General features: G+C 42.5%; 1 protein-coding gene across 1 annotated transcript in view; it reads left to right on the plus strand.

Moving 5' to 3' along the window:
• The first annotated feature begins 1,111 nt into the window (after positions 1-1,111).
• Positions 1,112-14,338, plus strand: part of myo16 (myosin XVI) — a 79,049-nt gene continuing 65,822 nt past the window's right edge. Inside the window, 2 exon segments of the mRNA XM_061791736.1 lie at positions 1,112-1,446; positions 6,327-6,602. Of these exon segments, the coding sequence (XP_061647720.1) occupies positions 1,398-1,446; positions 6,327-6,602 (325 nt within the window). The 5' untranslated portion in view covers positions 1,112-1,397.

Raw genomic sequence — 14,338 nt, forward strand, 5'->3', positions numbered from 1 at the left:
TACAGTGAACGTCAACTGGAGTGGCGATATACAACTTTAAGCAAGCAACATTTCACTCTTACTCCTTGCTGGTATGTTAGCACCTTAGCAACCTGTTGTTGTGATCACGTGGGGTCTGCATGCCTCCGGGCGCTGCTGGATAAATGGCAGAAAATGGAATGGACTGCTTGTATCAGACTAATCAGATATTTTCGATCCAGTCTGATCCGATCCGATAGTCGTTTTTCTGCCGACATCGGCCCGAGATCCGATCTCAAAGATCGGATCGGGACACCCCTATGTAATACCCCCTGTCTATGTTGTGTTTTTACTTTAGCATTTTAAAATTGTATTTTAAGTTTGGTCCCTCATGTTCTCAACAACCTGCATGCAAATTGTCTTTCAAATGCAAAACTTACCCATTCATTCCCATTTGAATGCGTCCGAGAGCTTGACCTACAGACACAGTGACGCTGCACACACACACACACCCACTGTCACAGTAAGTTCAATGTGTATGTATGCACGTGTTCATGTACTCGGCTCAAACTGCACACACAGTAGGAAAAGGACACTTACCAGTCCAATCCATTTGCGGCTAATTTAAGACCGACTGACACGCTCTTAACCTGTCAGCGAGCCAACAGCCGCACTGCAGCAGCTTCTCTCTCTCTCTCTCTCTCTCTCTCTCTCTCTCTCTCTCTCTCTCTCTCGCTCCCCCCCTCTCCAACACACACTCACGCACATGCACACACTTTTCTCCCCACAGCATCTCCTTCTTAGTCTTGCAGCTCCATTTCCTCCATCCTTATCATTGCCCTTGCTTGTTCCTCTCATCTGTCTTTTTGAGGTTGAGAGGCCCAGTTAAATGAATGAAATCAATCAAATACACCCCCCCCCCCCTGTTTCACACATTTTACCTTTGCATTTGCATGTGCGTGTGAGTCACATCTTTTGTGAAAGATAAGGGAACCAGTGTGTGTGCGCGTGCGTGTGTGACTGTGTGTGTAGGTGAAGAGCATTGCGTCATCGGGGGGTGTGTTGAGCGGGAGGTGGGCCGAGCCGGCTGTCAGTCAGTGACGCGAGGGACACGTGTCTGGGAAGATGCTGCGCGCCGCATCTCTTTGGCTGCAGGCGAGGAGCGCTGGGAGGCAGCTCACTTGCTGGCTGTCGCCGTGAGTGAGTGAGTGTGTGAGAGAGAGAGAGAAAGAAAGAGTGCTGCAATTGGAGCTTCTGCTGCTGCTCGTAGTGAATAATGCACACACGATGAGGACAGTTTTTTTTTTTTTTTTTGGGGAGGGAGGCCAGATGATGAATAATGCATCCAGTGTGTGCTGGAACCTGTAGCTGCTGACGGGACGCCTGCTTGACCGGCATAACCCTCCATCCTGCCTGCCTGCCAGATTTCTACCTAGCTGATGGACTCTTATAACTCTAAAATGTCTCACTACCATTTCATCAAATGCTGTAAGTAGGTTCTCCTTATTGGTGACATGACTGGGTGCTTTTGCATGCTCTGCCATCCAAGTACCAACAAACCATCAAAACTTCAAATGTCTCTTACCTGTGTGGGTGTGCACAGCAGAGAAATGCTGCATTTGCGTGTGCGTGTCAAGTTGACCGGCGGATTGCGGCAGGTGGAAGCGGCGAGCGTCCGCCGTTGCTTTTTAACACAAGCGCAGACGGCTTGAGAGAGAGAGAGAGAGAGAGAGAGAGAGAACGGATGAAGAGAGTGGGATTTCGAGAAGTGTTAGTGAGACAAGGGATGAAAAAGTAGGCAAAGGCGCCATAGGGTGATTGACATTCGACCGAGCGGTGCCTCGTGACGAGTAATGGGAAATGTTGCAAATCCTTAAAGTACATCTTTGCATCAATATATCATGTGTGTGCTCTTCTGCCGTGTTATTAGCTGCAGCCTGCATGGAATGTTTCACATTCAATCAATAACTGACAGCCAGCGGAATGAGAAAGTAGAATTGTTTTATTTTATTTTTTTTCTCTTCTCCTCCCACCTTTCACCTTCCATTGATGCCTGTCTTCCCCCTCTCCTTCACAGCGCTGCTGTCGGGAGCAATTCATACCCACGCTTCTACTCGTCTCATTCCATTCAACCATATGTAGGTTGGGGATTCCTTTGGAGAATGACCTTGAAATTATTTGGCTTCATCAGCAAGTGCTTGTCTAGTTTTTAGTAGAAATTAAAAGTGAAATATATTTTTGATTGATAAACACTGGGAAACAGCCAAGAGTCGTCTTTGTAGTTTCTTCCCTGCAAGAAAGTGGAGAGATTGTACAGCGCAAATGCACAGAATGCAGTCAATAAGGTCTTCTGACTTACATGGCAGCTGCTACTGTGCTTGTATCAAACATCGAGCAGATCGCAAGCACAATTGTTTAACAGTTGCTTGGAACATGGCGTGCAAAATAAGCTTGGATAGTGAGCTACGTGCTGCTTCACCAAAGACGAGCTCATGATTGTGTGGTTACACGTAGCACTCTGGTCAGATAGGTTTCCATCAAACCCACCCACGCCAACCATAACCCAGCAAATATCCATTGTTTAGTAGTCCTTGTAGTTTTAGTCTGCCGTGTTGACGTCAACAAGTTACTCACTTTCAACTACGGGCTGGAACTATCGAATATTTTTAGAATCCATTATCCTAGCGATTATTCTATCAGTTATTTGCGTAATTGGATAAAAATGCATCTCGCCGTACAAAAAAAGAATACCAATACAAAATAGGCATGTGGGGATTATTAGGTATTATTTTTGTCCACTTGCGGTTACCATCCTTACGTTCTACACTGTAGTCATTGTTGGGAAAGTTCATTTTCTACCCAAACAAGTTCAAAGTTCAGTTCACCGTTCCAAAAATGACCGACTTCAGTTCATAGATCGTAATTAAAAATTTTGAACTACGTTCACTGTTCCAAAAATAAAGTAGTTCATAGTACTTTTTTTCTCTCTCAATATGTTGCTGACGGGCTATTACCCTCAAAATACTAGCATTTCATTTCCCTACTATTGCCCCCCATTCAGTCCACACTAGTAGCCAGCTGCAGCTTTCACCCTACAATCACAAAAACATAAGAAAAAAACTTGTTGCTTGAATAGTCTTTTTTTTGTATGGGGAATTTAAAAACAAAAACATGCAACACAGTATTATGGGAACGACGGTGAAAGGACATTGATAACTTTGCATTCCTCGCAGTTCTGGCTACCTATATTGACAAAATATTGTATCTAATCTTTGGTTATATTACAAAACAAAAGAATGGCATACTATATATACTGGTTTCCTTTCTTAAAATGTAACTCCCAGCCCGTGCTGCACCACTGCAAGTCAAGCGGGCTATACCATGCTCTGTTCCTGGAGTGTTCGTGTGTGAGTACAGTTGTTTGCTTCCATTAAGCATGCTTCTTTAAGACATTTGTATCACTATTCAATTTCACCACAAGGCACCCACGTCGTCCTGGTGTATATCATTTTAAAACTAATGAATATTGCCCGCATATGCCGCGATCTTGAGGATGAGTCATGTTGGCATAAATGCGCCGCACAATGTGACAGCTGTCACGCGTCGCTAATAAATGGCGGCGATACGACCGCAGCCTTGAGTGCGAGGTGACGGTGTGAAGGGCGGGCAGAGAGTGGCCAGGCCGAAGAAATGATGATTGTCAGCGAGTCAAGGCGGACTGGGAGGTAGTTGATGAGACAACCACGAGCACCTCGGATGTTCTGATCTTCTGTGGCTCAAATTCATACTCACACTAGTAGAGAGAGATACCTAAGTACATTTTGACCAAAACTAAAACTCCTGGTACAAAAAGGTTCTATGTTTTTACCGCAAACTGAAATCAGGTTGATGGAGTGATACATTGAGACAGTAAAATAGCAGTTGGAACCACTCCAATTTTATCCAGAAATCATTTTTCTTTGCACAAAATTGTACTGTACATGTTAGCTTTGTTCCCAAGTGACCAGGAACCATTTTTGGAACGCTGGTTTGGTGAGATCTATTCAACCTGGAAACAAAATTTGGTACCTGGTTCCCATGATCGAAAGACATGTTGGTCTTGAGGATGGAAGATGGCCAATTGGACATTTTGACTTATGGGTGGACTCACTTTTGTTGCCAGGGGTGCAGGCATTAATGAATAGCTGAGCGTGCTTTTTAAGTGGCATTAACGTCACTACCCCTATAATTGTGTATGTTGCAGTGGAATGAAAGTTAAGCCCTCTGCCGTATTTGCTCCTAAATGTCCCCCACACATGAAGAAATGTATTGGATTTTACAACAAACGTGGCAACAGTGCAAGAGATATTAAATAATGTCTTTTATTAGAAGGAAGCCAAAGGTGGAGGCAGTGTCACGGGTGGCGGCAGTCTGTGATCCCAATAAACACCTTAAGGCATTTCAATGGTTTTTTCCCCCCTTTGACAATGTACGCCATATATGGTACATAATCTACAAGTTTTCAGGAGATGGACAGCAATTTTGATGGAATGAGCACAAGGTGTGGACTTAAGCCTCTGTGCATATCCGTACCGTAGAGTTAAATGGCCCTAAAAGTTCCTGAGCACAGAAACTTGAATAAATGGTACGGCCCTTGGATTCAGTTGGCCAATTGGACCATCGATTGGATCGCTATTGAAAGTATGAAATATCCAGAGATTCAATTTTGTAGTAAAGTGTGTCAAGAAGTATGGGATGGATTGCAAGCAGATGATTTGTTTATTTGGTGGAGTGCAATGAATCCTGATGAAAATACATTGGCATATTCTATAGCTCAAGTCAACCAGTTTCAACACATTCAACACACTTAACCCATCGACTGCAGCGAGACGCTCCTCCAAAATTAAAAAAACGAGCGCGGACAAAAACAAAGTGGCAATATCGTCTGTCACAGAGGACCTGAGGAAGACAGCGTGACAATATGTTGGATGAAGCAGTGTGTGTGTTTGCGCAACCTTTCAGTTGAGGTATTCAAATAAAACAAAGTTGAGGTAGAAAACACCTGGAATGAAGAGCATTAGAATGATCCCCTCCTACCACTTTTGTTTGGGATTTGAACACAAATGACTGACCACAGCAGATGGTACTGCTGTATTGTGAAATGTTTATGACAAAGAAGGATGTAGGTTGCAGGTGCTTGAATGAAATAAGTAGAGGGAAAAGTAGAATGAAAGTACAAGCACTTTATTTGCCTCCTCATGGTTGTATGCAAATCTGATGAAAAGAATGTCCAAACATTCTTTCAAAGGCCAGAGATGAGCTGTGATTATTTCCGATGAGCTGCGATTGGCTGAGACTGAAAGGGGATAATACATCAGTGGTGTCCCAACAACAATCCTTCTATCTGACAAGTAGACTGATGGGGGGGGGGGGGCAGGCATATAACACAAAGAGATCAGATATTGAGACCCAGACACTTCAAAACAGAACGGTGAAGACAAATGTTCAGCAGGTGGGGTGAATTAAGACAAGCGCAATAGATAAATGTCCAGATAGAGAGGTAGCAGGGCCACCAAATAGGTCTGGGACGTCGAAATTTGTCCTTTGAGCTGGATGGGGCCCAACGCTGTGAAATTGGAAGCCCTCTGAAACGTAATCAATCACCCTTTGTGAATGAATTTTGACCCGGATCGCCGAGTTCATTTTTTTTTCATTGTTACATTGAATTTTTAGTTCTTTGTTTTGCTGTTTCTGTGCCCAAAACACTTGTCCCAGTTTTATTTGGAACATGTCCACATTATTAAGAGTTTCCAAATACCATTTCTGTCCAAAAACATTTTTCCCCTATGGCAACACTGGTTTCCCTTCTGTTATGTTTAATACTGCACAGGTTAGTGAAACTGTAGACTACGGCACGTCACCTTTGCTTTCATCTGCTCGCGCATGACAAAATTGATGGATGGCAGTCGTCTACAACTACGCATTTCTGGATTGGAAAGATATCTGTATATGTATTTTGTCCGGCGCTTTATGCGTTGCAATTTCCCTCTCTAAAAGTTGCCCGCTTCAGTTATGTAGCTTCACCTGTGCACTTTTAGGGAGTGAGCTGATGTTTCTTACTGTGAGGCTGTTTGGCTAAAGACTACTGAGACTGACAAAGCAGGAGAATCGCTGTTGGGATAAGCGAGACGACAAGTTCCCTGCTGCTTCTCGCAAGCCGCCCAAGGGCTAAACAGAAGCAACTGCGTTTTATGTTCGGTGCTTTGTGTTATTATCTCGGTATCTATCAAAGTGTATTGAAGTAAACCCTGAAGTCAAGTGTTTTATGCTGATTTACTCTTCACAGTTGCAACCAGGAGCTGATATGTTCTGTTTTCTCTGGTCACCAGGCTGTTTCCAGTTATGTAACGCCTTTCGTCAGAACATGGAGATCGACCAGTGCCTGCTGGAGTCTCTGCCCATCGGCCAGCGCCAGCGGCTGGTCAAAAGGATGCGCTGTGACCAAATAAGGGCGTACTACGAGCGGGAGAAGAACCTCCAGCAGCGGCAGCAAGGTGGCGTCAAGGCGCGAGGCCTCCCGCCGGGCCACCGCAAGAAGCAGCAAGTCCGCTTCAGCCTCGCCGACATCCTACAGGACGCCATTTTCCGCCACGATGACAAAGAAGGTGCGTCTGTGGCAAGATTACTGTGGGTACGGTGTAAACACTGGTTTACAACATGCTTCAAAACACCGGGCGACTATCTGTCTGTGAACAGATGCTAGCTCTTGGAACAGTTTCAATGACAACAGTACAGTTGCAGTGTCGAGACACTGCCAAATAAATCAACTTATTGCAGGGAAAAGTACCATTTAGTGAAGGATTCGGTCTATCGAGCTAAATAAAACACACAAATAAGCTATACATATTGCACACACCCCTCTGGTGTGCACGCCTTAGCCTGATGTATACGGTCAGCAAAATAAACACAGGCTGAAGCTAAACTCCAGCTGTTCTCATCATTTCCACAGAGCAGAGCGAATGCACGCTTGTGATTACTCTTCTTTTAATTTGTAGCCCATGTGTTACTGCCACGTTAACAACCAGCTTGAGACATCAACACAAAGTAACACACAAGTGAAAAGACTCCTGAAATGGGTTAAGTTAAGGTATCGGCTAGAAGAGCAGATTTGAATACTCGTGAACAGTGAGTGCGATTTTGGAGAATTAAAGAGAAGCGAAGAATAAAGTAGAAAGTCACGCTCTTGGCATGGGGAAAATCCACAAATAAGGCTCATCGTTGTTAAAGATGAAGAAAAAAAGTTGCGGCTGCATAGTCTGAACTTTACAGTTCATGTTTTTTCTCTTGTCGGGTAGACTATTTAAAATCCTACATCTTTTCTGTTATACTGTTCATGAGTGTTGATGTCAGGTCATCACCGTACCTAAAAACACGAGCCACGTTTTTGTTCTACGAAGCTGAGTGTCAACCTTGGGAATAGCATTTTCATTCGGGGGGGGGGGGATGCATCTGTCATCTGTTCATCAAGTCTATTGACAACAGGGTGCAAGAGGGAGAAATTCACTCTGGCGGAACCTTAATTAAGTTTGCCCTTGGTTGGTTTTGCTCACTGTGCTCTCCTCCCGTAAAGACAAATAAAACCCTAAATGCAGGCCAGCCACTGTACTTGCTTCATAAACTTGAAATGAAAAAACAAACCCATGGAATTTTAGAGGACACGAGTACTAAGTATGTCCTGGACTTCAACCACTTTCTATAAGGTCGAAAATCTGCAGGTTGCTAAAGAGGCTCTTTGGCTAATCAGAGAAGTGGCAGCAATCTGTCACGAGGTCAGCGTGTTAATCTTCACTGCCTCGCTGCCAGGAGTTTGGCAGCGCAGCAGCTGGTGGGCCGTTGCCGCAGTCCGACTGAAAGCAGGGTCTCGTTGCCTGACGCTATGCCATCGCATAAATGGGTACAAAAAGAATTCTCCCACTCCAATTAAAAAAAAAAAAAAAAAAAAAAAGAAAAGCTCTCACCTATATATTTGAAAGGTTTATGCCCATAATAAAATGTATTTGCAGGATGTAGACGACTTCTCAAAATAACAGCTGGTGCGATAATTACAGTTTGCTGTAAGGCTGTTTTAGCAAATCAGGACACTTAAATATATATTTTTTTTTTATTTAAGAAACTCATTTCAATTATTTTGAACTTTCTTAGTTTTTCTTAATTTGTGCACATGTTCACAGTGTAAAGCGTAAAATGGCTACCTCACGTTCAATAGCGAGTGAATCGACGCTTGATGGTTTGAATGTGAGTCTGCCTCCTGTAACTTCAGACGTGTATTAATTTTCTTTCACGCCTATTCTTCTTCTTTTGGAATAAATGTAAAAATCCCTAAAACGCCCAACATAGAGCAAGCAGCTCATACTGCGATCCTCAGTAAACTCAGTTATTGTGAGGAATGACAACATCGAGCACAATGATGATCCCTCGTTTGCTGTTCTAAGTATTGTAAAAAAACATAACATCTAGGGGAAAAAAAATATTTTGTGAATTTAAAAAGCATTTTCCCTTTGGACTCTAAAGAAAAACATCTGTAAAAATATCTATGTGGATATAGCCTGGATCATTCTGCTGTCTTCATCACTGAACCAAGGGATTGCGGATACTCTCCTGTAAATTATTGAAAGTACCAACATGGGGGAACCATTTAGGTTCATCGGATAAGCTTGAAAGCATCATGATCTTGAGCTGTTTCCTTGGTGATTTGTTAGTCCACCATGGAGGCAAACCTGGGCATATCACAATTTACAACATCCTGACAAGCCTTCTTTAGTATTCCTCTATCGTACTTACGTGGCACTAAGGTTTTTTACCCACAGTCGTTTTATTGTCCTGCTTCGCGAAGCACAGAGTGATAGCATGCGCCTTGGGCTCGTACCGTCCCCAAGAGTAACATGTGACTATTTCTGGATCTTTGCCCCACACGGAATGCGTGTTTTTAAGATAAGAGGAAATGTACAAAGAGCGGGTGCCTCACAGTTATTGTGCTAGATGAGGCTAAATGAGTAATTAAGGGGATTTGCATTTGTGGCTGATTAACGATGCATGCCGAACTGAATTGCTTCATTAGAAAGCCAACCTCAAGAACAGGATGTAGAAGTGTAGACTTCCTATTTGTGAGTGATGTGATGTGATGTGAGATTTTATAAGTATTTCAATGTTGTTCAATTTAATTAAAAATGTATTTAAACCCGTAGACATGTCTAGAGTGGAAAAAATGGAAAAAAAAAAACCCCACTAAGCTGGGACGGATGGTAGATAACTGAAATATACATAGACAGACTGGATGGATATAGAAAGAAACAAAGACAAAATGGATATTTGGAGAGCTAAATGGTAGTTCATAATAATACAAATTGGACAGATGAGAAGATAATTAAAAGTTTGGATGGATTGTTTTGATGGAATGGATGAATACCGTATTTCCACAAATAATGGCAGGGCATTTATTTACTCAACTTTAGATGGGGGAAGGCCTTTAGTTGTTCAAACACATTAGAATTATGCAAAACAATGCTACTTGTATATTGTAATTTATGCCAAGTGACGGCACCCTGGGAGGAGAGCTTAGAATCCACCAGTGAAGGTCGGTTGCGGGGGCTTCCCCCAACAGTCACAAGTTGCTTGGGGCTCAAAGGGTCAACCTGTAAGAACCTGGTGAGAGGGGCGAGAGAGTTAAATGGGGAAGACCAGAAGGGCCGAGGGGCCAATTTCAGAATGTTAGTTCTGCTGTCCAGCCCCAGCCCCAGGGAACTAAACTTCCATGCCCCAGGGAACTAAACTTCCATGCCTGCCACCCCACATAAGGAGCAGGAGGCACCTCCTGCCAAGGGCGGTGACTGCGATGTATTTGTTTTAAAGAATTGCAGAGAAGTGTCAAGAAACGAGGCCAACTGGGCAAAAGTAAATACTTTAAAGTCACGTTGGATGCGCACAACATTGCGGTGCGTCAACCAGTACGCGAATTGGTGTCTCCACATAAAAGAAGATCATCTTGGAACACTGCACGGGGAACTGACTCCTAAAACTTGACTCGTTGATGGAGTCAGAAAACAGTAAGAATTGTACAATGGATGGATGGATGAATGGATGCAAATACTGTGTAGCAAAACAATATAGATGAATGTAAAAAAAAATACAAGAAAAGAGTGCTGCTGTCAGTTGGAACCAGCCTTCTTATGAACACACGGGAATTTAGAGTAGCTTCAACCTTTGCTTTTATGTGGTTAGAATATTCTGTCTGTTCATGTCATGTAGACCATTACATACTATAAGTCTTTCTTCACTTTGATGTGCTTTTCTATCACTCAAAACCTCATAAAGGAGAATATCCATGGACCCTTTATTTCATTTTCCCCTTTTAAGGGCCCTAAAAAGTTATTTATACATTCAAGTACATATATGTAGATATTTTCACAGCAACAAGTCAAGACTACTTTTTTTCAGTGTGGCTTTAACTTCCCGTTGACGATTGGGAAAAGGAAGGAACGGCTTTGGACTATTTTGGTGCCGTGGCCAGCTCCTGGTCGCTCGTCGTGGTGAGATTGGTTAAGGAATACGTCGCTAGAAATTTATGAACTAGTGGTTTGTACATCTGCCACACATTCAGGATTATGGGTTCGGATTTTGGCTCAGGCATTTCTATGCTGAGCTTGCGTCTTGTCCTTGTGCTTGCGTCGGTTTTTCTCCTCCCACATTGCAAAAACATGTAAGGCTTATTGAAGACTTCAATTGTTGTCAATTTGAGTGTTAATGTTTATTTCTACATTCCAATGAATTTGGGACGTTGTGTTCAACATAAATAAAAACAGAATACAATGATTTGCAAATCATGTTCCACCTATATTTAATTGAAGACACTACAAAGACAAGATATTTAATGTTCAAACTGATAATGATTATTTGCCAAAAACAATACAGTTTAACTTAGAATTTTATGGCTGCAACACGTTCCAAAAAAGCTGGGACAGGTGGCAAAAAAGACTGAGAAAGTTGAGGAATGCTCATCAAACACCTGTTTGGAACATCCCACAGGTGAACAGGCTGATTGGGAACAGGTGGGTGCCATGATTGGGTACAAAAGGAGCTTTCCTGAATTGCTCAGTCATTCACAAGCAAAGATGGGGCGAGGTTCACCTCTTTGTGAACAAGTGCGTGAGAAAATAGTCGAACAGTTTAAGGACAAATGTTCCTCAACGTACAATTGCAAGGAATTTAGGGATTTCATCATCTACGGTCCATAACATCATCAAAAGGTTGAGAGAATCAGGAGAAATCACTGCATGTAAGCGGCAAGGCCAAAAACCAACATTGAATGCCTGTGACCTTCGATCCCTCAGGCGGCACTGCACCAAAAACCGACATCAATGTGTCAAGGATATCACCACATGGGCCCGAGCTCATCTAAGATGGACTGATGCAAAGTAGAAAAGTGTTCTGTGGTCCGACGAGTCCACATTTCAAATTGTTCTTGGAAATTGTGGACGTCGTGTCCTCCGGGCCAAAGAGGAAAGGACCCATCCGGACTGTTATGGACGCAAAGTTCAAAAGCCAGCATCTGTGATGGTATGGGGCTGTGTTAGGGCCAATGGCATGGGTAACTTACACATCTGTGAAGGCACCATTAATGCTGAAAGGTACACACAGGTTTTGGAGAAACATGCTGCCATCCAAGCAATGTCTTTTTCATGGACGCCCCTGCTTATTTCAGCAAGACAATGCCAAACCACATTCTGCACGTGTTACAACAGCGTGGCTTCGTAATAAAAGAGTTCTGGTACTAGACTGGCCTGCCTGCAGTCCAGACCTGTCTCCCATGGAAAATGTGTGGAGCATTATGAAGCGTAAAATACGACAACGGAGACCCTGGACTACAAGCAAGAATGGGAAAGAATTCCACCTACAAAGCTTCAACAATTTGTGTCCTCAGTTCCCAAACGTTGATTGAATGTTGTTAAAAGAAAAGGTGATGTAACACAGTGGTGAACATGACCCTGTCCCAGCTTTTTTGGAACGTGTTGCAGCCATAAAATTCTAAGATGATTATTTGCTAAAAACAATAAAGTTTGAACATTAAATATCTTGTCTTTGTAGTGTATTCAATTAAATATAGGTGGAACATGATTTGCAAATCATTGTATTCTGTTTTTATTTATGCTTAACACAACTTCAATGGAATTGGGGTTGTATATGCACCCTGCAACCAGTCCAAGGTGTACCCCGCCATTGATCCAAAGTAAGCTGGGATAGTTACCCACAGTTACACACGACCGTAATGAGGTCAAGCGCTTGGAGCCCCACTCAGAGCCCCACATGCTCCTATCTCTTGTATGAAAAAGTGTCACAAAATGAGACAACAGATTTTATTTTTTTTTTTAAACTCAGCATTAACTATGTAATCCCTCTCTTCTAAAAAATAGACATGCATATATTTTGAAATACTTGTTATAATAATACATGTTACATTACAATTAATTTTTGTACCGCTGAGTGGCGGGGCGGCGCCCTAGCACCCTCTATTATAATAATAATAATATATATATATATATATTTTTTGCCCCATTATCCTTTCCCGGTTGCCATGCAAATGTATCTGTGGAACAGCTGTTTTGCAGCACCCAAGCAAATGACAACAAGGGGTATAGCCTCCCACTCCCACTGTGGAGTTCCTCATTGTCAGCATCCTCCCTATAAGAGTGTGTATTATGTCAAAAGTAGTTGGCAGAGCATGTAAGAGTAAGGGAGCGTGTGATCAAACGTTAAACGGGCGCACGAAGATGGATCGCTGTTGTCGCTGCTGCTGCGGCACAAGAATAAACTACCTGGTGTCCTGTTTAAATCTTTCAGTGGACATAAATATCTGTAATAACCCCACTCGCCTCTCACATTCATCTCCAGGTATACGGAATGACAAAAATCAATGTTCCCTGCTTTTGAAATACTGTATGCTGCTTATTGTACTTGTGACAGGTTTTAATTCATCCTTTTGCATCCAAGGTAGTAAGGCTTAAAGGATCCAAACTCAAAGCATTCTAGTCTAAAATAATCATAAAATTAAACCTTATACTTTTTGCCAAAAGCCTATGGGTACGCTGGCAAGACAAGACAAGATACATAATACAGTATTTTATGGTAACTTACTTTGTTTACGAACCAAAGCGGATACAGTGATACCACACCAATTTCTATGCAGATTGCGATTAATTGTTTGACCAATTAATCCAGACGAATATCATCATTGAATGGTGTTAAAAGAAGGGGAGAAAGAAAGAAAGAAAACAAAATAAGACTAACTCGACAGCCAGCGTTTGGACCAGGGCTTCAGGGTGGCATGGACTCTTTAGAGCGCCTCTCTGGCGGCCTTGAGTGGATCCACGTCACGGAAAGAAGGGAGAAGAGTGTGGGGGCTGTGTGCTGACCTATGGCAGCAATGTAACCTGAACTGGTACTTAAATCGGAACGTCACCGTAGTTTTTCATTAATGTAGTAAGTAAAGTCATCATTATAGTGAATATTTATATGACGAAAACCTTGAGTCCATAAATGAAAAGATGCACAAACTAGTTCATCGCACACCATTCGTAACCTCGAAATGTCGTATTTCAGTACCGTCGTAAAACAAGAACCCCCTTGTATAGTTATGCGGAAAGCTAATCATTTACATTTTACGAAATGTATGCAGAGAAGTGTGAAAGACATCTGTTATGTGTACTTTACAGTTTTTTAGCGATTGATCGGCACCTGATTGTAACCGCAAATGGCAGCATCACATGCAAGTCTCCAAAGGGATAATAATATGTTGCGGCTACGGAGATACATTAGCTGTGTCTTCCGTTGTCCTTTTCCTTCATAAACGTTTGTTTTGGTGCTTGTTAAGATCAAGACGCATTCGCAAAATGAAACAGCAACATTTGTATGAATCATATTCCAATCTCCTAATCACTGGAAGATTTGAAGCAGGAGACAGCAGGAGTGTTGAGTTTCATCCACAAACAAAGAAATAATCACATCCACTTCAGTGTTCAGCTTTAGTATGCATAGATACAAAACACGACGAGGGGAAAAGGACGTTCAAGGTCAGACTAAATAAATAAACATGCAATTGGGTTTTTCGAACGAGTCCCAGTGTTCCCTAAACAATAAAGTGTTTTTTTGGTTTAAAGAGCCTATCGATTGGTTTTCCCAGGCAGATAGCTATTATTTATTTACTGTCTCAAGCTCGTCGTGCAGCTCGTTACCTTTAACCTCTCTTCGGACACACTCAATATGTGCTGTAAACTCCAAACGGCATCTTCTAGAGCTCACGGGTGAAGTGAAGCTAGTGTATTTGGCTAATTATTATAGGGTCACGTAA

Source organism: Phyllopteryx taeniolatus, chromosome 12 (assembly GCF_024500385.1).
Source record: "Phyllopteryx taeniolatus isolate TA_2022b chromosome 12, UOR_Ptae_1.2, whole genome shotgun sequence".
In the NCBI taxonomy this organism is placed as follows: domain Eukaryota; kingdom Metazoa; phylum Chordata; class Actinopteri; order Syngnathiformes; family Syngnathidae; genus Phyllopteryx; species Phyllopteryx taeniolatus.